The 24,887-nt window shown below is 40.2% G+C and overlaps 1 protein-coding gene across 3 annotated transcripts in view; it reads left to right on the top strand.

Moving 5' to 3' along the window:
• The window catches only part of OSGIN2 (oxidative stress induced growth inhibitor family member 2), a 35,243-nt gene extending 10,760 nt beyond the window's left edge, over positions 1 to 24,483 (top strand). For 2 of the 3 annotated variants that reach the window (XM_050940960.1, XM_050940962.1), the window contains exons 3-6: positions 3,080 to 3,216; positions 7,033 to 7,224; positions 15,282 to 15,373; positions 19,839 to 24,483. In XM_050940960.1, the coding sequence (XP_050796917.1) occupies positions 3,080 to 3,216; positions 7,033 to 7,224; positions 15,282 to 15,373; positions 19,839 to 20,892 (1,475 nt within the window). In that variant the 3' untranslated portion in view covers positions 20,893 to 24,483. Of the gene's footprint in view, positions 1 to 23; positions 183 to 3,079; positions 3,217 to 7,032; positions 7,225 to 15,281; positions 15,374 to 19,838 lie in introns of those variants that run through there. The other variant, XM_050940961.1, reaches the window with a different exon arrangement.
• Positions 24,484 to 24,887: the final 404 nt, after the last annotated feature.

Raw genomic sequence — 24,887 nt, forward strand, 5'->3', positions numbered from 1 at the left:
GATTAGTGTTTGGGGAGAGCAGGCTGTGCAGGGACCCAGGATGTTCTGTGATCACCCCCCTTCCCCTCAAGACCTATCCTCAAAATGGAGAGAGCTGCACTGTGGGATAGTTGCCCTCAGTGCGCTGCTCTCATCCACGATGGAAGTGCTGCAGATGGGAACATGATCTGATGCCTGTGGAAGTAAGTGAGAACACAAACCAGTGCCTTTCTTTTACTGGTTTCTTATCACCAGTGAAACTGATAGCGCAAAAACTCTGCAAGTGTAGACATAGCCTTAGTGTCTTCCCACTGCACAAATTTAATAATAAAACGAGTAACATGATGTATTCATTACACAATTATTTTGAGCTTATTTTGTCCTTCTCTTAGTCTCCCCTGACATTTGTCTGTCATCTTTCCCTATTTTAGGACTTGATCCTGCAAATCCTTATTCATGCAGATAGTCCTTACTCAGATAAATAGTGCTGTTGGGACTTGGAGAGAGTTTTTTGTTTTTTTTTTTAGGGTAACTTACTTTTAAGTTACTAATTTTTTATTCTTTGCTGCCACAGTATTAGCAGTGCTTTGTGTTCACAGTTTTGTAGCCAGGACTTGGTTTTTCTATTGTGTTGCGAAATAAAAATTTTTATTTGGCATTTATTAAGTAAAATAAAGGTAAAGAGAAGGGAAAACTCAGAAGATGAAACAAATCTTCATTTAACAAACTCCCTCTTGTTGTAAAAAGTGTTTTACTGGGGAAAAATCTTTCAATAAATGTTTCTAAAATATTGCTAAATGGACACTATCAATTTGAAAATCCTACTTCTGTCTGAAAACTTTGCTCCTACTTTCATTAAAAGTAACATCAAATATTATTACTGCTGAGTGATGGACAAAGTCCAAGACAAATACTAAATAGAATTAATCAGAACAGGTAGGGGTATGTTTACCTTATTTTTTCATTGAATTTAACTTACACATCTCTAAAAGCAAATATAAATATAAGCGAGGCAATATTTCTTCTCCTTCAGATTGGGACAATAGAGATGGTTCTCCATTCATGGAGAAGCCCATGTCTGTACTCCATGCTGTTCCTGATCCCCAAGAGATTGGGAGGGAACAGAACACTTTTGAATTTGATTTATTTTAACAAGTTTCTGCAAATGTCAAAGTTCAAGATAGTCCTTCCTTCCCCCCACATCTCAGACATGTCCTGTGCTAAACAAACACCTTAGCTTTTGAACTCAGTCTGTTTTGCCCAGAATGCAGTTCATTCTTCTGTAAACACAAGTTCCCTTAAGTTCTCATCCAAAAAACAATGTTTGTAATAAACCATTTTTACATTCATTGGTTCACAAAGATGGCTATTTGCACTACAGTGTCTTAATTTATGATAATGAGGGTTCTTTTATCATAGATTACTGTTGACCAAGCCCCACTTCTACCATTATGCAGTCAGCCAATATTTATATAACTAGACAAAGGGGTGGTTGGAGTTTAAAATTAAAATGTATATTATTTATTTATACTGCAGTAATACCTAGATGCCACAGTGAGGATCAGGGCCCCATTAGGGATAGGCACTGTAGAAAAATGTGATTCCTGCCCTGAAGAGCTTACCATCTAAAATATATATTTTATTTAAAACCATTTGATCAGAAAATAATCTGAGGCCCATCTACATTACAATGTTAACACAACTGGGCCCCCTGACTTTATTATGTTGTGCACAGGACTTTATTTTCCCTGTAATTGGTTAAATCTTTGACCCAGTTGTAGGGACATTCTTGTAACGTAGATGAAACCTCAGAGCGTCTCCGTAACTAGGTTTATCATTTAATTATACGCTGGTACTAATAATCTTTTATTGCTGCCAGTTACTCCATTAGTTTAAGAGGCAGAGGTTTGTGCAGTGGTTCTAAATGTGAAAAACTTGGATATTATAATGAGTGCCATATAAATGCCCATGAGGAAACTAATAATTCTGTCTTCAGTGTAAAGTTTCAATAGTGTGCCGTAAATAAGGCCAATATTGAACAAAGAGGATAAAACAAAATATTGAATAGTTGCTCATTAAATGAACACCATCCATCCTGTATACTAGATGAGGCAGGGATGCTGTGGAAAAAATAATATGTAATCATGTAATTAGAGACTATATCAAATGCATAGGGGATCAAATTAAGGTTGCATAGGCAACCGTAATCCTGGCTTCTCATAACTTTTGAGGGTTGACTTTGCAAACTTGGTAATGTTCTTTTAACATAGTATTTCTGTTTGTATATATGTATTATGCTAATGTTTAGGTGACAATCAAATCAAGGTCCTATAGTGCTGGGCACTGGCGATGCACATAGTAGATGACTGGTTCTTACGTTTAACTTGATTACAGAGACACTTAAATCCCATCCACTTTGCAATTTTCCCTCCTATTGTAACCAATTCTCAAACAACTCCCTTGTAATCAGTTCTACTGATTCTATTAGTTATAGTATTGGCAGGGCAGAAATGTCTTATAAATCAGCTTGAAAGGTGATGCAATTGAACTTGCAAATGACACCTTTGTTTTTATTTTGTCACCTTTTGTGGTGAGCTCCTTTTCTACTCTTTTTCAAACCAGTTCATATTTGTCGTCACTAAATGGCTTCACTAACCAGAAAGAACGCCAAGTAGACAAAACTTACTATCAATTTTCATTGCCATATTGGATGTATATTGTGTTATACTTTGAGTGACCGAGTTTTTATTTTAATCAGTCCTACATTGACCTACACTGACATACTTATGTTTGAGACAGGCTTAAATATCATGTTTGTTCTCCTGTTCTTCTCTTTTTAACCAACTATTCTCCACCACCACCCAGAAAGCATTCTGCAGGGTTTTTGAAAAGGTCCCCAGTGCTAGGATTTATTGTAGTGTGAAGACTTTAGACTGTAAGCTTTTCTGAGTAGGGATAGTATGCTGTATCCATAGCACATTTGGGGACATTGCTACAATATAGTTATTTTGCTACTTTTGTGGTAATATACATACCTTAGCTGTTGTAATAAGACTTCTTAAAATGCTTGTTAAAATGCTTTAACTTTTGTTTTTAATAGGGAATGGACCTTCAGGAATTTGCCTTTCTTACATGCTGTCTGGGTATAGGCCATACTTGTCTCCTGAAGCTGTACATCCAAATCCCATTTTGCATAGTAAATTAGAAGAAGCTAGACATCTCTCTATTGTTGACCAAGTAAGATTTCACTAACACTTCATCCAAATGTTTTCCTTTAACAGACCAAACAAGTAAACACTTTGTTTCCTTTTATGAGCTTCTTAAGATACTTCATAGTCATTTAAGATACGTAGTGCCATTGGCATGCTCTTAACCTGCAAATAATTCTTCAAGACCTACACTATTACTCCTTGAGGGAGGCATGGTATAAGCATAGTAGTGGGAGCCAGCAACTCCCACTGTGGCCTTGAGCAAGTCACCTGATCTCTCTCCCTCCATTTTTCTCACCTGTAAAATTAAGATCATATTTGTAAAGGGGTTTGAATGTGTAAAGTGCTAAATAAGTGATAATTACACTGCTCTACAGCCAAAATGCTTCTGAAATAAATGTAGTCCAACTTTACTAATTCTGGGTCACTGAGAACGAAAATGATGCTTAAAATTGTTGATTGGCTCTAGTTTTCAAGATATGCTATTGGGTCAGTATATACGACCCTTGACTTGGGAATGGCGGAGGATAAGTGAGTTATAAAGGGAAGGGATCTCAATTTAAACCAGAAATGACTAAAATACATCTTTGACTGGATCTATGAATAAATCTTTGACTAGGTTTGGACAGTACTTGCTTTTTAGGCAAAACAATGATGCAATCTGAAGCTGGTATTGCGTCATACATGATATGAATTGCATCATGTTATTCCTAGAAGTCATGGATGATGTAATCATAAGGAAGCTTACATCACTCTGCTGAACAAATTGCCCTATATCAGCTCTAGAAATCATACAGTGTCATGCTCTCTTATTTGTCAGTGTTTGATTTTGCAAAGGGACACATTTCTGTTTAGCCAAAGTGAGCAGAGATGCCTCGTACTTGTGTGAACAGTGCAGATAACTTCTGCTATGTTTGTGGTGAAGTGACTTTTGCATCACAAAAGCGCAGTATAACCACTATGGTTAAGAGAGCCTATCACCTTTCTTTTGGCTGCAAAATTGGAGATCAGGACAAGAGGTGGGCCCCACACATATGCTGCAACACTTGTGCAACAAATCTTCACCAGTGGTTGAACAGGAAAAGGAAATCTATGCCTTTTGCAGTGCCAGTGATTTGGAGAGAGCCAACAGACCATACCAGCAATTGTTACTTTTGCGTGGTGCCTCCAGTTGGGAAAGGTGTGTCAAAGAAGAAAAAGTGGATTGTGCATTATCCAAACATTCCATCAGCTATACGCCCAGTACCCCACGGAGAAGGACTGCCGGTTCCTGATGCACCAGAATCATTCTCACTTGAGTCAGACGAGGAAGAGGAAGAGGATGAAACTTCTGGTCCTGAACCATCAATGTCACAGGACCCACGTTTTCTCCTATCCTCCTCCTCTGAACCACACCTCATAACACAAGGTGAACTGAATGACCTTGTCAGGGATTTGGAACTACCCAAGAGTAAGGCAGAGCTGCTGGGCTCCAGACTACAGCAGTGGAATCTCCTGGCAGGCTATCGGGGCCAATGGAGCCCATCAATGCTTGCAGACTATTGCTGGACAGTGACAAGAGATGCTCCATTTAATGAATACAAGAGACAAGCCAAGAAGCGCCTAGTAGACACTGAATAGGACTAAACTATGTACATAATAGTTTTTTGCCTTTTGTTTCATAATATATTTTATTTATATAACCCTTTTGCTGATTTTTAAAGTGTTATATACACAGGACAGGTGAAATATTATCATGTAAAGCAACCATAAACACATGAAAAGACCTAGGTTTACAATTTATGATTAAAACTCTATCTACACAATATACATAGACATAAAACGTAAAAACTTAAATATCTTAGAAACAGTAGCCAATCAGTTGTTTTAATTGTCATATTTGAATTCAGCACATCAAAATACATAATAAATATCACATTTTATCTCTGAAGCAGACGACTTCTCAAAAATTGTAGACCAGAGTTATTAATCCAGAAATTTAAGACAGCTACTTTATGGGGATCCAGCATACTTTATCCAGTCACAGTTAAAATATTTAACAAGTTGTTAACATTCAGCATCTTCACTTGCACAAAAATAACACTGAATTTACTGGGCTAATTTCAGTTATGCTGTAAAATTATTCATCTCAAAGTAAGTGCTGTTTACGTCTGCTTATAGTCTAAATTTAATTTAATGATAAGCACTATGTCCATCAGTAAGTGACTGGGCAGTTAGTCATGTACTGGTATGTATTTTTCACTGTAACAGAGTATTAATTCATCTGATATAGGGAGGGAGAAATAATCTGGGTAGAGGAAAGAAAATAGGAAGATTTGAAATATGAAGTAGTTTGTTTTTAACATCACTCAGGTGCCAACTTTGTAGGCCTCAATGAATCCAGGTTTGATTTTGTCAGGAAAGCAATTTGTCTTTGCTGCTGGCTATAAATGCTGTGTATGCGTCTGACTTTGCACCCACAGGGCTTCAATCCGATTTTGGAGAATAAAACGTCTCCATGCCTTATCAACAAAATAGTGTCTAAAGGCTTAGTTTTTCTTTTGGTTAGTTGCAAAGTCCTTTGCTAAGCTGATGTTTCTGGCTTTGAAGACATAACAGTTAGGTGGATGCTGAAAAAAATATAAATATTTGTAGGATGCAGGGGTGAAAGTAACATTAAATACTTACTGGTAGGGAGGCCCAGCTCTGGGTCCCCAGAAGGGGGGGTCCTCAGGCAGAAGGAGCAGGGCTGAGTGTCAGCTCGGGCCTCCAGTGGTGATTTAAAGAGCTTGGGGCTCCGGCCGCTGCCACGGTAGTAGCAGTGGCAGCTGGAAGCCCTGGGGCACCTGTGCCTCCCCACCTGCCCGGTCAGCGGCCTGGAGTGGGCAAAAGGGGCAATGACGTTAAAGCGCTGCTGCGGCAGTGCTTCAAGGAGGGTCCTTTGCTGCGGCAGCGCTTTAACGTCTTTGCCCCCTTCCCTCCCCCCGTCGGCGCCCACTTCTTAGCGGTACCCACTTTTACCTCAGTAGGAAGTTTTATAAAATGTTTGTTAAAGGAAAACTACATTTATAAAATAGTTTCTAATTCACCTAAAAAGACTAGTAAAAAAGAATAAATAGTATTGAAATAAATTCGGGAATAGCCATTAATACAAGAGGCTGACCTCTTGGCATGATAGAAGTCATTTAGTCCAACCCCTCCGCATCAGAGGAGTAAGTATAACCACACTATGATGGAGAGTGTGATTTAGGGAACCTGTTCATTTTATGGTAACCTCTATTATTTAAAACTATGGCTGACTTGTCCTTTTACTAATAGGACTTAACTGGTAACTTTAAAAGTTGTTGTACATTTTCTTTATGCTCAAACAATGAGTACAATCCTAATTTATGTTGTTAGAGTTGACTCTTCCTGGGAATGCAAACCATCCCTAATTAAGAGGAACTGTCCTTTTATCTTTTTTTAAAAGTATCAATCTACTCTGTCCCGCCAAAAGGTTTTCCTAGTGAAATGTATTTCAGCTGAGTTAAAAGGTGTGTCCTCCTGTTTTTATTTCTCAAATGTCTCTATTGATAGTTTTCAAATATTGGCAGCTATTGATGTATTAAAAAGTGAGCTCCTATTGAGAGGGACAGAAACACCTTTCACAGTTATGGCAATACTGAAACAGTGACACGTACTGTATCTAAAATTGCTTTGAATATACCATTATAGTAAATATTTTAACTAAACTATAACTAATTACTGCAGTTTTCCTTTGTTTAATTTTGCAATAGTGATTTCCAGTTGAAATTCTGTCTGCATGTTAAAACTATACTGTATGGTAACAGTTGCATTAACAAGGAAATCTTTCTTCTTAAAATAGGATTTAGAATACTTGTCTGAAGGTCTTGAAGGACGTTCTTCCAATCCAGTTGCAGTACTTTTTGATACACTGCTTCATCCAGATGCTGACTTTGGCTATGATTACCCACCTGTTCTGCACTGGAAGCTAGAACAGCATCATTATATCCCACATATAGTGCTTGGCAAAGGACCACCTGGTGGAGCTTGGCATGTGAGTAAACTTTTCATTTTATACAGGCATAAGCTTTCGTAGGAAAAAACCCCACTTCTTCAGATGCATCAGCCATCCATCTGAAGAAGTGGGTTTTTTACCCATGAAAGCTTATGCCCAAAGAAATCTGTTAGTCTTTAAGGTGCCATCGGCTTCTCATTGTTTTTGTGGATACAGTTTAACACGGCTACCCATCTGATACTCAACTTGATGGGTTTTATTTGAGGGTTTTCTTAGTATGGGTCTGATTTGTAAATGTTAATGAGAATTGCAGCTTCGCCCTTCAGACATATCAAAGCCTAAATGTTTGACAAGACCCAAAAAGAGAGCCTAAAATATATTCAGGAAATTTAAAATGCTGTGGGATTCATTTGCTAGCATAAATAACTCTGTTACTTCAATGTCATGATTATTTACATCAAAAATAAGGAATGTTCAGCAGTAAAAGTTAGGGGACACTACATTTGTGTGAAACATAGAGAACTTTGGGACTGAAATGAGAGAACATTTGAGAGGTTTTGTTGCAAGTACACAGCAGCTCCACAAGCCCTGTTACTCCTGCATGTGAACTTATTCAAATGGAAGTGTTCCTGGTATGTTTGCCTATTTTTATGCTCCACTGCCAGATTACACACACAGAATTTTGATTAATAAAAAACAACTACATTGCTGACCTAACTGCTGCAAGTCTGATTCAGAATTTTAATACTAATATCCTGGGATTCTGTATTTTGTCTGCATCTTGTAATAGGTGAGTAATTTACAAAAAAATCTTGTAATTTTAAAAGGATATAATCCTTTTAGGTTAAATCCATGTTTGGTGGTTGCAGGTTATTTTTAACTGTTAGAAAGGACTGTTTTTTTGTTTTTGTTTTTAGTTTTTTTTTCATGTTATAAACATATCAGATGGATTTAAAATTATCTGTATCCTTGTAGCTTTGTGAACCCAAACAGCATGGTACTAATACATTAGAATCAGAAAGTGAAACTGTCTTTTCAGTTTTCAGTCTTGGCAGAATCCTTTTTAGGTGTTACTGGAATCCAGTTTTGATTCACTATACTTCATACCCATGGCACAGTAGATTAGTCTTGGACTTTTTAATTTTTTTTATGTTTAAAAGTTTTTTTTTTTTTTTTTTTTTAAAAACTGTTCTGAGGATCTTTGAAAACCCCTACTGTGAAGGGAAGCCCTAGCCTTTATGGAAGATGCTTTCTGCATCAGTAAGGCTATGTTTTAGTCAACGGGTATTTTTAGTAAAAGTCACGGACAGGTCATGGGCAGTAAACAAAAATTCACAGCCCGTGACCTGCCCATGACTTGTACCGTACCCCTGACTAAATCTTGGGAGTGCTGCGGGTGCATGTGGGAGGCTCTGGATGCTTTGGGGGGTGGGGAAGGTGGACTGGAGGGGGGCTGCAGGTCTTTGGCATGGGGGCAGCCCGGAGGGCGCTTGGGGGGGGGGCAAATGGACAGCAGCGTGGGGCACCACAAGTGCACGGGGGGGCGCAGGTTTTAGGGTGTGAGCAGCCCAGGACCTCCTTTGGTGCTGAGGTGCAGAGAGGGGGTTGGCAGGGCTGGCAGGCTCCCTACCCAGCTTCTCGAAAGTGGCGACATGTCCCTTCTTAAGCTCCTAGCTCCACATGCTGCCAGCTCCGCAGCTCCCATTGGCCAGGAACTATGGCCAGTGGGAGCTGCGGGGGCAGTGCCTGCGGGCTGAGGCAGCGTGTAGAGCTATGAGTTGAGGGAGGGACATGTTGCTACTTCCAGGGAGCCCCCCCAAGGTAAGCTCCGCCCAGAGCCCTCACCCCCTCCTGCACTCGAATCCCCAGCCCTGAACCCCCTCCCACACCCACACTTCTGCTGCTGCTCTGGGAGTGTTGTGGCCTGAGACTGACCCAAGAGCTGCCTGAGCTGCTCGGGCAGCCCCGGCCACTTCAGAAGTCACAGAGGTCATGGAAAATCAAGGAATCTGTGACCTCTGTGACAAAGTCGCAGCCTTAGTCATCAGTAGGTGGCAAGGACTGCAGCAGATGGAAGAAGCAGTATAGGCTACCAGAAGACAAGGCTGTGGCTGTTGCGTGTTCCACTACTACATTGTGCCATCATTTTGGGTAACTGGACCTCTGACTCTCTCCGTGATCTGCTCCAGGAATGCCCCCTTAGGTGTTGGGCCTCTAACAGTCACCTCTCTCTGGGCAGGGACCAACATCCCTCTCCCTCCAGACCAGGGCTTTAGGTTGAAGCCCCTGGCAATTTATTGATTATCACAGCAGGTCTGACCTAGCTCAGCATCTGCAGTTTCACACTTGCTCTATCAAGGGCAAATACACTGGTTCACCAGTGACCAAACAGCCTTACGCAGAGCACGGTATGTTTATTTTTAGGGCAGAAGCATTACAGAGAAAACATATCCTAGGCAATAAAAAGTCTAAATGCACGCTTAAGCTTACTAGCTATCAGTCATCTTTTCTATAGAGACCTTATCAGGTTCCAGTTCTTCAAACCCTTCTGCAGAGTATTTTTTCCCCTCTTGGTTAAAAAGTCATGTCAGTTTGCTGGATCAAAATGAGCCCCTCCCCCCAGTCAGTTCATGCTGGCTCTTTATATCACAAGCTCTTTCTTTGTTTCCTGGGTCTCTTGAACCTGGTCTGTATCAGTATATGCAATTCACCCCAAAGGGTGGTACTTCTCTCGATTTATTTACTTGTCCCAGCGTCTGCAGTAATTCCCCTGCCTTGATTGTAGTTCCTAGATTGGGGTGGGCAAACTTTTTGGCCCGAGGTGCACATCTGGGTATGGAAATTGTATGGCGGGCCATGAATGCTCACAAAATTGGTGTGGGGTGTGGGTGAGGGCTCAGTCTGGGGGTGTGGGCACCAGGGCCAGAAATGAAGAGTTCAGGGTGTGCGAGGGGGCTCCAGGCAGTGGGTTGGAATGTGAGAGGAGGTGAGGGTTCCAGCTGGGGGTGCGAGCTCTGGGGTGGGGCCAGGGATGAGGGGTTTGGGGTGCAGGAGGGTGCTCCAGGCTGGGGGTGGAGAGCATGGGAGGGGGCTCCAGGTGTGGAAGGAGGTGTGGGCTCTGGGATGGGGCCAGAAATTAGTTCAGGGTGCGAAAGGGGGTTCTGGGCTGAAGCAGAGGATGTCTCCCCTCTGACTCCTACACAGAGGCGTGGCCAAGCAGCTCTGCTGCGTGCGGTCCTGTCCGCAGGTGCTGCCCCTGCAGCTTCCATTGATTCTTGGCCAATGGGAGCTGCAGGGGTGGTGCTTGGGGCAGGGGCAGCATGCTGAGTGGAGGCCCCCGGGAGCATAGGAGCTGGAGGGGGACATGCTGCTGCTTCCAGGAGCTGCACGGAGCGGCCCCTAACCCTGCTCCCCGGCTGACGCACCGAAGCAGGGCAAGCCCCAGACCCCACTCCCCAATGGGAGCTCGACGGCTGGTTTAAAACAGTTGGTGAGCCGGACACAGCTCACGGGCCATAGTTGCCCACTCCTCTCCTAGATAGAGCTTGGTAACCCTCCCCAGCCATCCAGCATGCATTCCCTGGCTCACAGAGGTATAGATAACATTTGTAAATTTGATACAGTAGTCTCAAACATATGCCTGTTTTTGTCGTATCTGTTAAAGGAATCACTAAACCTTTTTATAACCTAGATAGGGTAAATGTCTTGCTGACCACTTCCCTGCTCATGTGCTGTCATATGTTCCACTTCCTCTTCTGCTAGCAATTGCAAACATTCCTATGTCAGCTATAGCAATTTTATTTTACTAATATTATTTTTACATGTATTTCATATATATATTATTATTATTTTTGCTATCTCTATAATGCAGTTTAGCAGCTAGAAGCAAGCAAGAGAGTCAGCCAGCTCTTCATAAACCACAAGCAGTAGCTCCAGACCACTTATTTGGAAACTACTGTTAGCAGCAGCCTAATTGCTCAGGACAGATAAAATTGATGGGCTGATATTTTGTTATCATTGATTATGGTAACCTGTTCATTATCAGACTTGCAACACTCTGTTTATTCTAAATTCTGTGCCAGGAAGCAATTTTAACAGAAGAGGAACAAGAAATGCTCAACTTAGTTCAACAGGGAACTTGCCTGCTAGCTATATTATTCTGCTAGTAAATATGGCTGGATAACTCTTCTTTTATTAAGACTCTTTTTTCCATATCTCACCTCATGTTCTTTTAGGATACTGTGGAACCCATTAACTAATTAACCTATTGTTTAAATTCAGGGATGCAATGATGTTCTGGTGTCTGAGCAAAATTTAAAAGTTCATGCGTGTGTACCCACCACAAACCATTAATTCAGTACTCTCCCCACCCCAGGTGATCTTGTGATCACAGCTAAAATGGTTAACAGAGAATTTGAAGTTAAAAATATAATTCATGCCAGTCAGCATCATTTCGTGGAAGATAGTTCTTGCCAAACAAACCTATTGTCTGTGTCTCTTTTTTAAAAAACAAGATTACAGTTCTGGTTGATAAAGGCAAATGTGTTGATATATTATACGATTTCTCCCAGGCGTTTGACTTAATACCATGTGACATTTTGATTTAAAAATATACATAATATGAAACTAACAGGACACAAATTAGATGGATTACAAACTGGTTCACTGATAAATCTCAACATGTAGTTGTTATTGGAGTCATCAGTGATGGACTGTTTCTAACAGGGTTCTCCAGGGAACTGTTCTTGGTTCAGAGCTATCTAATAGTTTATCGGTGATCTAAACAATGATATAAAATCTTTGGGAGTTAGGTTTGCAGAAGACACACGGTTTAGTGGAGTACTAAATAATGAGAAGGACAGGTTACTGTTACAGAGTGAGCTGAATTGCCTGGTTAAATGGTCACAATCCAATAAAATATATTTTAATATGGTCAAATGCAAGGTACTGCATCTGGGAACAAAGAATGCAGGCTATGCCTACAGGGTGGGAGACGGTGTCTTGGAAAACAGTGACTTGGAAAAGCATTTAGGAGGTCAGTGTAGATAACCACCTCAGTATGAGATCTCAGTACAATGCTCTGGTGAAAAGGGCTAATGTAATCTTTGGACATATAAAAAGGGGGTTATCAAGTAGAAAAAGGGAAATGTTCTTGCCTCTGTGCACAGCGTTGGTTAATTCTGATATCTGCCCTTCAAGAAGGATGTGGAAATATTGGAAAGAGTTCAAAGAAGGGCCACAAAAATAATCCAGAGACTAGAAAGCAAGATTTAGGATATAAAGTTAAACGTGTTCAATCTATTCATCTGATCTTACTCTGTCTAGATACTGACATGTGGGAAATGTATCTAATAATGTGGGAGGCTTTTCAAACCCACTGACTAAGGCATAACAAAGATCTAATGGCTGGAAGTTGTAATTAGACAAATTCAGTGTTGAAATAAGATGCATTTTCCTGGCAATAAGAGTGTTTGACTGTCAAGACAGTTTACCGGGAAGCTGATGGACTCAGGATTGCTTGAAGTCTTTAAGATTAGGTATCTTTCTAAAATATATGCTTTAATCCATCTTCTGGGAGAAATTCTATGGCCTAAGTGTGCAGAAGGTCTGGCAGGATGGTTGTGGTGGTTCCTTCTGGTATTGGAGTCTGAATCCCCCTCTTCATTCTCCCTTCATGGGTCATCGGGAGAATGGGAGCTCTGCATTGCCCTTAATGTGCTCATAATATTTACAGCTCTGTATTAAGACTGAGTATAATCAAGTCCCCGCTTCAGTCATTCATCTGCAGGAATCAGGAGGGAATTCTCCTCCCCCCCACCCCCCAGTGAACAATTAGCCAAATTAAGTATTCTGGTTTGGGGTGGGTTTTTTTGAGGTGGGCTAGTTTTTTTTGTTTGCCCCCCTCTTAAACATCAGGGATTGGCTCAAGCTGGGACAGGACATCAAATGGTGTGAACCAGTGCTTTGAGGTGGTACAGAGAATCCTCTTTCTTGGATGGTTGGCTGGTGTGTCTTGCTCACATGCTCAAACTAATCTCCAGATTTGAGGCTGAAAAAGAATTTTTGCTCAGGTCAGACTGGCAGGGATCTTGGATGGGTTTCCATATTGTTTTGCAGCATGGAGTATGGATTGCCTGCAGAGATCATCTGTACATATCTCACCTAATCAATTGCCTGCTGTTACAGGGGCCTAGGGCATTGATGGTGCCTCAGTCTACCTGTTCTGTGCCTGTAGCACACAATAGTTGAGTCTCCTGATGACTGAAATGCTTCTCATAATCCAAGTTATTGAGCTCATTATTTAATGACCTGTGGTATATAGGTCAGACTAAGGCCAGAAGGGACTATTAGATCATCTAAACTCTAAAATAATGATTGTAGTGCCTTACATCATCTCTTCTTTGATTATATGGGATTTGGGATCTGTTTCTCAAAGTACTCATCCTTTTATGGAGGGCACTGTAGAAGTGCAAAAGATTATTATGACTAAATGTGGACTCACTTGTCATTTTCATTAACCACCACTTGAATTAATTTCAACTTTCATTATCTTATTTTTGTATATAAAGTGGAAATAACTTTTGAAAACTGCCTTACAAAATGAGATATCTCATTTTGTAACTCTTGGCAATAGTGTGTCTGTAGGAAGAGCAGTGCTGTTGAAAGGGAAGACAAGGTGCTTGTTTTTTCAGGGACATCCTTAAACATTTTTGCAACACCTTTCTCGCTTCCTAACATTATAAACCTGGCTGTTTCTACCCCATTGTTTTGATGTAGCCATATATTTATCCATAATAATGGCCAAGTCACATCTGTCTCATAAATTCATTGCATATATTTCTCCACTGTTCCTCCATTCTAAAACACATTGAGTCCTTTCACACTTCCTGATTTAAGATTGTGCAGGTTAGACACTAAAAAGATGATTTTGCTTCCAGAGCCATGCAATGCACTTTCTTCAATGGGACAAATAAAAATATATGGGTAAAACTTTTCCAATGGAGTAATGCCCTGAACCTGACCTCTCTCGAGTACCCAAAAGAGAGTCTATCTTCCAATGTCATTCTGTAAGATTGCCATCTAGAACTGATTTTATCTCATCCTGTTTGAGAGGTTTCTTATTTTTTAGTATTTGTATTACAATATCATCTAGAAGCCCCAACTGATATTGAGGGTCCCAGTGTGCTATGCATTGTACAAACACACAGTAAAAGACAAGCTCTACCCCAAGGAATTTGCAACCTCAATACTCAAGATAGACAAATGGTGCTCTGCTAGTCCTTTGTATTTCAGTCCACAGTTTTTTCTGAATCTGACCATGTTCAGCACATCTAATGCTTCACCCTTTTAGGTAAGAGGATCCCTTTTTATACTTGGCCATTTATTTTCTGTTGATTTTTTTTGCTGTAATATTTTCCCCTATATGTACATCTTGTACAGAGTCTGATCATCACCCATTGAAATCATTGAGGGTTTTTTATTATTGATTTTGATGGGAGCAGGATGAGGTTTACAGTTTGTAATCCTGTTTCCCTCATTCTTAGGGTCTCAAACTTCCCCTTACCTGTGGGACTTCTGACCTTATCCACTGTATTGAGCCTGTTAGTTGTCTTATTCATTAAAGTCTTGAACATGAGATATAATGTAATGGTGCTCTGCAACACCCCCCTTTTGTTTTCCACCTGTCCTTGATTGCTACCAGACACTATTTAGCTAAAGATTTAGGACTTTGTATTTCATATTTTATTGGCCTCCCAGCACTTCTTGTTGTTCTTATTTTTAGTTCCATGCTTGCAATATCTTGCTTTTATTTTCCTTTACAGTTGTACTTTCCTCATCTGTAATTCTGCTTTTCTCCATTAAATTTATCAAAATTTATCACTCCATGATCAAACCGCATACTTTATTTCCTAATTATAACATGAAATCTTCTTTTATTTGCAGTCCACATACTGATACATCATCATCCTTTTTATTTCTGAATAAGTGAAGTGGAACCACGTTAGCAATATTTAGAAGAAATGTGCTCATATAAAATAATTTTAAAATTTACCTGATCCATTTAGTTTGATATTTTTTTTTCCCCCATTCAATAGACTATGGAAGATTCTATGTTGACAATCAGTTTTGGAGACTGGATGGAGTTACCAGGACTGAAGTTTAAGGATTGGGCAGCTAGTAAACGCAGGTAAAGACACCAAGTTTCTTAAAGTGATAGATGCAGAAAACGTGACTGCTGTAAATAGAATATTTTTTTTAAATTTGAGAACAGCTGGATAATAGTTTTAATGATTACAGTGGCACCTCTTGTTCCTTGAGTGCCTTAGACAATGGTACACTTATTTAACAAGTGAAAATTGGTCATTATAGTTTCACCTGAAAATTTTTTTGATTTATAAACTTGTGTATAAAAAGCAAATTGGTTAACTTGCTTTGTATTTAATCTTGTTATTCAGGGTCTCTGACTGAAAGGTTTTAACACGTGCATGTGGTCATTCACTTGTTTTCTCCTGCTATTATGCCAAAAATGCAATTAGTCACTCTTGTCTTTTTCTTTTAAACCTCTCCTTGTCTCAGAAGTTTACGTAATGGAATTTCAGGGCCATTTTAAAGTGGATCTGACAGTGGTTATTCAAAACAAATATTTTAGTTACTAGTGCCCATTATAAAATATGAGCTAAATGATATATATTTAAAAAATGAATTGTATTTTGTAGACGTTTCTGGAGCATCAATCATCTCAGTGCTTAAGTGATACATATAATATTTGGAGTAGTTACATTGTGGTGATTAAAATCCTCACCTTAAAAAATGAACCTTTAATATTATCTTATTTTCTACAGCCTTGTTTTTTAATTAAAGAGCACTTTTTAGCACATTTAATTCATGCTATGCTTATAAACCAGTCCTACAAGTGCTACTGTGTTAAAGTGCTTACTACCATGAAATCAATGGAATTACTCATGGGAATAAACACTGCACGGTTGTGTTTGCAGGCTTGGGCTCCTGGATAGAAGGTGTAAGAATTATTAATTATCATGATAAATCTGTTTTAAGAGGTTTTAAAGAAAGATTTGAAGGAAGAGAGTGATGAGGAAAAGGAGACTTATATTTATAGAAGGCAGCATGAAAGAGCACAAAAGAGTGGCAATAAGAACTGAACATAGGAGTAAGAGTTGAAAAGCGCATGAGAAGCAGAAGAGGGGATGGTAGGGGATACCAAGAGAAATTAGATCAGATACGTAGGTGGGGGGAAGACACTGGTGGGGGCTAATAGGTGAGGCTAAGGAGCTTGAATTTAATACGCTGCAAGATAGATAGGGCCCTACCAAATTCATGGCCATGAAATACTCAGCATGGATCATGAAATCTGCTCTGTTGTATGCTTTTACCTTATACTATACCATTTCACAGCAGAGACCAGAGTTTCTCAAATTGCGAGTCCTGACCCAAAAGGGAGTTTCAGAAGGGTTGCAAGGTTATTTTAGGGGGGATCATGGCATTGCCACCCTTACTGCTGGGTGGGCGGAGAGTGGCTGCTGTTGACCAGGCGCATAGGTGGCAACTTCCCCATGGGTGCTCGCCCTCCCACCGCCGCTGGCCCCGCCCTTGCCCCACCCCTTCTCCAAAGTCCCCACCCCTTCCTGCCCCCATTCCACCAAGTCCCCAGCCTTGCCCCATGTCTTCTCTGCCTCCTCCACTGAGTGCGTTGCATCCCCGCTCCTCCCCCTCCCTCCAGGAAAGTTGTAAGCATTGCCAAACAGCTGTTAGGCTGCGGGAAGTCCTGGGAGGGAGCATGAGGAGCAGGGACATGGTGCGGGGGGGGTGGGGGGCAGGAGACAAGGAGGCAGGAGCTTGGCTGCTGGTGAGTGCTCCAGCCTCAGAGCATCCCCAGAGTTGGCGCCTATGGCCGGGTGCCCACTTCTGAAGGCAGCGGCCCACCAGCAGCAGCATAGCAGTAATGGTGGCAATACCATACCAGGCCATCCTTTCTTCTGTCTTGCTGCTGGCGGCAACTCTGCTTTCAGAGCTCCCAGCCAGCAGCCGCCACTCGCCCAGCTCTGAAGGCAGTGCCACTGCCTGCAGAAGCGCAGAGGTAAGGGTAGCAGTACCACAACCCCTCCTACAATAACTTTGGGACCCCCCCCCACAACTCCTTTTTGGGTTGGGACCCCTATAATTATAACGTTATGAAATTTCAGGTTTAAATAGTAAATTTAATTATTTCAGCTGTTTTAAAAATCCTATGACTGTGAAATTGACCAAAATGGACTGTGAATTTGGTAGGGTCCTAATTGTTAAAACAAAAGCAGCAGCAAGGTTGGGTCCACACATAGAATGAAGAGGATTAAAAAGAAATATTGAACAGTTGCTATTCAATGAGGACCATTCATCCTGTATACTGAATGAGGTAGTGGTTGTGTGGAAAAAATAAGATAATGTAGTTAAAGATTCTGTCATGCAGATGCAGAAGGGGACAAATTATGGTTGCATGAGAAACCTTATTTTTGGCATTTCTAACTTTTGTATGCGTGAGATTGCAACCTTAAAGTTCTACTAATGTAGGTGTTCGGGTTTTTTCTTCTTCTTGTAATTAACGATATACGTGGATCCTAAGAGAGCCTTCATAAAGATACTTGAAGACTTTTTCTTGGATGAGGGAGAAGTTAGTCCTAGAAACCAAATAATTTGAGACAGATTGATGTGCAAGTGTAGGCCTAGGAGTCCACAGTTCTTGAGTTCTAACCTCAGCTCTGCCACTGACTTACACAGGCCCACACTGAGTAACCATGTCCGTTTCCTCATAAAATTGAGCTAATACTTGTCTTCCAACCTACTGCAGGTGTTGTAAGGATTGGTTAATGTTTGTGCAACACTCTGAGGAGATAAAATTAACACTTCTGTAGTGCTCTAGTTTTAAGAACTTGTACCAGTGGAGTAAGTGCAGGATTATGTTGCAGTGACTGAGGGCTCAATGCTGCACAGAGAAAAACGCAGCTTTTGGTCTGAGCCATTACGTTCTTAGTTAAATCAAAATCTCTGTTTAAATAAACATGTAGAAAATATATTATACAACATATATTTTATGCAAAACACTACCCTTAATGCAGTTAGGGTTGAGAAGTCAGAGTTTAGATTGAAAGCTTAACTAGCTCTGACATCTGGTACTTGGGCTTTAAAATGTAATCTTGTTTATAAATTGTCTTAACCTATAACAAACTGGAATTTATATGGTTTTATAGCACAGCCTTCAAATTTGATTTGAAGTCTCAATGAGACCTACAAAACATACCAAGTTGGAAGAAAATCATTTCAGTGATGTTAAAAGTTAGGAACTGAGTTTGTTGTCCTCTTGTTTCAGATGATCTAATGTTGAATTACTCAAAAAAAAGCCATGAAAATTTCAAGTTGCTATCCATCTTTAAAGTTAAAGAACTAATTTTCTTCAAACTTGACTTGTCTTGTATACCAGAAATCAAAAGTTGTATGCAGTGTTGTTGTAGCCATGTCGGTCCCAGGATATTAGAGAGAGAAAGTGGGTGAGGAAGAACTATTTCCACAGCTACAGTGATCAACATCCCCCACAACACACGTTTCAAAACCCATGGTTCCTACACATGCATATCGTGGCTGGTGTACATCATCTAGTGCAGTAAATACCTCAGTAACCACCATATGGGTGAAGCCAGACAATCACTACACTCTCGAATGAACTCTCACAGGAAAATGATAAAACTACCCTGTCACCTGTGGGTGAACACATTTCACAAGTTGATGACTCTGTCTGACCTATCAGCCCGCATCCTCAAAGAAAACTTGTACAACCCTTTCAAAGGATGATCCTGGGAGGTTAAATTCATAACTTTGCTACACACTAAAAATTCTGGTCTCAATAAAGACACTGGATTTATGGCTTTTTACAACAATATGTAACCCACTAATTCCCTGTAGTCATAGGACAAAAAGGGGGTGTTAACACTCCCTTAGAATATGTGCTAACTACTTACACTAAACTATCTGTTCAATCTTGGGACTGGTCTGCATTGCCAGTTAAGTCGATGTAAGTTACATCTCTCGGGGTGAGAAAAAATCATCCCTCTGCATGACATAGCTTACGTTGAGCTAACATGGTGTCTACACCGTGCTACGTCAGTGGGAGATGCTCTCCCGCTGACTTACCTTCCGCCTGTTAGGGAGGTGAAGTACTGAAGTCAAGGGAGAGCGCTGTACGATTGACTTATTGTGTCTTCACCAGACCCGCTAAATCAGTGCCGCTGCATTGATCACAGCAGTACTGGTTTAGTGTGCCAGTGTAGAGAAGCCTTTGTATTTAGCTGTGACACTCAGTGCCTTTCCTAGACATGAAGAAGAGCTCTGTATAGCTCAAGAGCTTGTCTCTCTCACCAACAGAAATGAGTCTAATAAAAGATATCTCACCCACTTGTCTCTCAGACATCATAAGAGCAATTGACAGTCTTGTCTTCAAACTCCATACAATGAAACATATTGAACTCAGTGTAGTTATGTTGAGAGTGAAGGGCTGAATCAACCCTGCTTAAATTTGAATCTGTACATTCAATATTTCAAATGTGATGTTCGATCCATCCATTGGAGCATAAATGTTAACTGGAAGCCTTTTGTTTTTGTTTCAGAAGTATAAAGAGCAACAGAGTTATGCCGGAGGAAATAGCTTGTTATTATAAACAGTATGTTAAAGTCATGGGCCTCCAGAAGAACTTCAGAGACAATGCTTACATAACATCTGTTTCAAGACTTTACCGAGAACAGGCTGACGAAGATGAAAGCCAAGTGAGTGAAGATATTTCAGCACAGCATTTGCAAATGGCAAAGGAAGATGTACAGACATCACTGATCAAGAGAAACTGGGAAGTCAGAGGTTATCAGAGAACAGCAGATGGCTCTCAGGTGCCCTTCTGCCTCTTTGCTGAGAATGTGGCTCTTGCGACTGGAACTTTTGATTCTCCTGGCCGACTACAGGTTGAAGGAGAAGAATTTCCCTTTGTGTTTCATTCCATGTCTGACTTTGGAGCTGCCATCAGCAAAGGAAAACTACGTGGGAAAGTAGACCCTGTCTTAATTGTGGGTGCTGGACTCTCAGCAGCTGACGCAGTACTGTGTGCTTACAACAATAACATCCCTGTAATTCATGTGTTTCGTAGAAGGGTTACTGATCCAAGTTTAATTTTCAAACAGCTGCCTAAACAACTTTATCCTGAATACCATAAGGTCTATCATATGATGTGTACTCAGTCACATGCTGTGGACTCTAATCTGCATTCTGCTTACACCAGTTTTCCTGAGCACCGTGTACTTTCCTTCAAGCCAGACATGAAATGTGTCCTACAGAGTGCCTCTGGATTGAAGAAAATCGTCAAGTTCTCCGTAGCCTTAGTACTGATAGGTTCTCACCCTAATTTGTTCTTTCTAAAGGACCACGGTCAGGGGATAGGTCATAACCCAAACCAGCCAATCACATGCAAGGGTAATCCTATTGAGATTGATCCATATACTTACGAGTGCACTAAGGAAGCCAGTCTTTTTGCATTAGGCCCGCTGGTTGGAGACAATTTTGTACGGTTTTTAAAAGGAGGTGCACTGAGCATTGCACGATGTTTGGCTACAAGACAAAAGAAGAAACATCAGCTAATTGTTGAAAGAGGCGGGGGTGGGGATGGTGTCCCGTAAAACATGCAGTCATATAAACTTTCATATATGGAATTAAAGGCGTACTCTAACAAGCAACTCATTGACAGCTAAATTCATTAGTAGCCTCTTCTTTGTCATATATGCAAGTCACGCTTGTATTGCCTGATAGAGGATGCTGATGCTACACTACTTCTCCCTTTTCAAAAGACAGAAGTGTGGTCTTCTGTTTTAAGTGCTCTGTCCCACAACTGGAATTTCTTCCAGACAGACAGCAAATGAGACTAACTTACAGTGACTTACCTGTGGTCTATTGCTCAAACGAAAGAGCACACTTACTCTCTGGAAAGAGAATGTCTTGCCCGAGCGCTGGTTTTTATTCTGAGTATTTCACCACACAAAATATACTTATCTTTAAAGTATAAATGTAAGTTAAGTTGTCAGAGCAGAAAGCTTTCCTTGTGATGATCTTTGGTCTCAAAGCAAATGTGTGTATTTTGAACAAGGATTATATTTATTTTGCCATAGTAATACTGGCATTTGTATAAATGTTTATTTAGCCTGTAGTAAAACAGTCTTTACAATAAACAAACAGGATTTCTATAAGCAGAAAAAAATTGGCTTAACAGTTAAACCAGATCCATCATTATTTGGTACTGGGATAAAAGAGAGAACAGCATTCCTTTAAGCATAGCTGCTAATTTGACAATCCACTAATGTTTTTGTCAAGCGTATGCCTCCACTTTCATAAGTGCATAAGGACCATAATATAGAGATTTTATAGAGATGTGTTCTCTATTACACTGCTATGTAACTTTCCAAGAATATTCTGGTTTACAGTAAAATAATAAAGTGCTGATGCAAGTGCTCTTACGACAGTGTCAATATAGCGAATACCTAATGTACTTTTGAAAAAAAAATCTGTTTGAAAAGGAAATATTGTTGAGAAGTAACTGTAAAACTTGTAAACAATTTTTCTCACAATACCACTAAAGAAGACTGGATGGGATCTCTTATCTGGTGGAGATAGGGAGGAGACACTCCCATCTTCCCTTATTAAGTTCAAGCACTGGCTCCTGCTCTTTTCTAAGGTAATGCTTAACATTACAACTAGGATGTCTCTAACCACTTTTTTAAAAGCCATGGTCTAACACTGTCACCATACAAAATGACTGAGTCTGTATAAAATGTTTTTGTAAAACCATCATTCTCTGCTTATGGGATTGACAAGGATGCAAACTGACGATTGTAAATTGGCACATACTAAATTTCACACCTCTGGTCTCTAAGGTGACACCTAGAGTCTCAAGCCCAAGTATTTGGATAAATAAACTACTATAGACACTACCCAATGTTATTCATTGTAGCTGGAGCAAACAATAATTTGAAAGTTTTTAAATAATTTTCAGAACTAGTTTTAAGTACTCATGTGTACCCCCTTTGGATAGATGTTCAGTTTTAGTTTAATCCATTACTAGGCACTTTAACTTAAATCTAATGTGATAGAAGACATGCTGTCTAATTCAGTTCATTTAATGTCTGCTCTTAAGTGTACTGTGGAGTATATAATGGTAGTTGTGTACCTAACGGCCTTTTTAATCCACTAATAAAATGAAGCTCAAACCCCCAAAAGATCACAATGATGGACAAGATATAAGAACCTGAACAGAATACAGAAAAGAGCCTTGATAACTTATACTTAGAGACTGTGCATAATTGGTGATATACATATTCTGTTATCTCAGGGGTAGGCAACCTATGGCACATGTGCTGAAGGCGGCACGCGAGCTAATTTTCAGTGGCACTCACACTGCCCGTGTCCTGGCCACCGGTCCAGGGGGCTCTGCATTTTAATTGAATTTTAAATGAAGCTGCTTAAACATTATAAAAACCTTATTTACTTTACATACAACAATAGTTTAGTTATATATTACAGACTTATAGAAAGAGATCTAAAAATGTTAAAATGTATTACTGGCACACGGAACCTTAAATTAGAGTGAATAAATGAAGACTCTGCACTCCACTTCCAAAAGGTTGCTGACCCCTGTGTTATCTCAACCATGTGACTCTTGAGTTGCATTATTTCAGCAATGGCACAAATAGATTGGATAGTGCCCAGTCTGTCTGTGCCTACTAATAATCTTGGGCCTTGAACCTGCAAATATTTAGGCTTGTTAGTATAGTTATGTAGGATCTGGACTTTTGCGTAAGGGAAGTGGGGGAAGCATTGAGGCACAAGCATTCAAACCACAGTATTTTCAATTGAAGGCTAAGGAATCTACATTTTAGAAACTTAGTTGTATACAGTAACTCCTCACTTCAAGTCGTCCTGGTTAACGTCGTTACATTGCTGATCACTTAGGGAACATGCTCATCTAAAGTTGTGCAATGCTCCCTTATAACATTGTTTGGTAGCCGCCTGCTTTGTCTACTGCTTTCAGAAAGAACAGCCCGTTGCAGCTAGCTGGTGGGGGTTTGGAACCAGGGTGGACCAGCAACTCCCTGTTCCCCTAAGTTCCCTGTGTGGCAGCTGCCCAGCAGGCTATCAATTGCTGGCAGTCCAGCTGTCTCCTCCCCGTCCCCCACTGCCATGTGCTGCTCCTGCCCTCTGCCTTGGAGCTGCTCCTGGGAGCCTCCTGCTTGCTGTGCAGGGGGCAGGGAAGAAGGGGGCTAATGTCATGGTGCCCCCTCCCCATTGCTCCTGCCCCCTGCTTACCCCATCTCTAGTGGGGGACGGATGGACATGACAGAGCTCAGGACAGAGGGAGCTTGCGGGCAGCAGCTGCTGTCTCAACTTGCTGGCCTACTTAAAAAGGCAATGTACTTAAGAGTGGGGTCAGCGTACTTGAAAGGGCAATGTGCATCTCTCACACACATGGTATGTGTCTCTGTCTGCCATGCTGTCTCCCCTCCCTCCATTTGTGCTGCCTTGTAGACTGTGAGGCTACATTAACAATGTGTTAACCCTTGAGGGCTCAGCTGAGTGCTAGTTCATCATTTAGCAGTAAGACATTCCCTGGAAAATATCCCATCCTCTGACTTCACCATATCAACCAAGCTTCACAATCATCATTGCTGTGTACAGTATTAAATTGTTTAAAACTTATACTCTGTGTGTGTATGTATATACACACACACAGTTTTAAACAAACAATTTAATACTTAATATATATTAGTCTTTTGTCTGGTGAAAAAAATGTCCCTGGAAGCTAATACCCCCTGCTTACATTAATTCTTATGGGGAAATTGGATTCGTTTAACATCGTTTTGCTTAAAGTCACATTTTTCAGGAACATAACTACAACGTTAAGTGAGGAGTTACTGTAGATTACAAATTTAAGCAATTTATAGAATCAGTTCAATAGCATAAATGTGAATAAATGCAAAATTTTAAAATAATTGCTTTTGTTCCCAGTCATGCCCCTATGATTTGAATTTAGCCATTTCTTGTTTCATTACTATTTACGTAAACTATTAATACTTTTGTATATGGAAAACAGAGCTATGTGAGTAATTGGTTTCAATTTTTTTATTTTCTTTGCATAACCAAACATGTAGTAGACAAGTATAATCTTCCGCCATCATTTTAGCAGGACCTAAGTATAAATTTTAAGTTATAGTATACACAATTCATAGTTATCTAATTAAGAGATTTTGATTTTATTACAAAAGTCGCATACATTAATAAAATCTTTAGCACATACCTAAAGAACCTAATTGCGCTTGTAACAAACTTGCAATATTTTTGCCTGGTGGCAAGGCAGATCCAAAATTGGAGGTGTTTCAGACATTTATGGTAGATATTTCACAAAAAAAATTACCGATTATAAAAAGCATTTCCATCTTTCATGTACAAATTTGATTTTTCACGTACTTCTAGTTTAATAATTAAATGGGACAAAGGGACTGACTTAGTCACAAAAGCAAAAAAAATGTAGAAGACAAGGACTAGTCCCATCTTTAACTGCAGCAGCTACTTAGGTATTATAAACACATAACATGATGACGAGTTAATTGCAGAGCTTTTTACTGAG

This window comes from Gopherus flavomarginatus, chromosome 2 (assembly GCF_025201925.1).
Source record: "Gopherus flavomarginatus isolate rGopFla2 chromosome 2, rGopFla2.mat.asm, whole genome shotgun sequence".
NCBI classification, from domain to species: domain Eukaryota; kingdom Metazoa; phylum Chordata; order Testudines; family Testudinidae; genus Gopherus; species Gopherus flavomarginatus.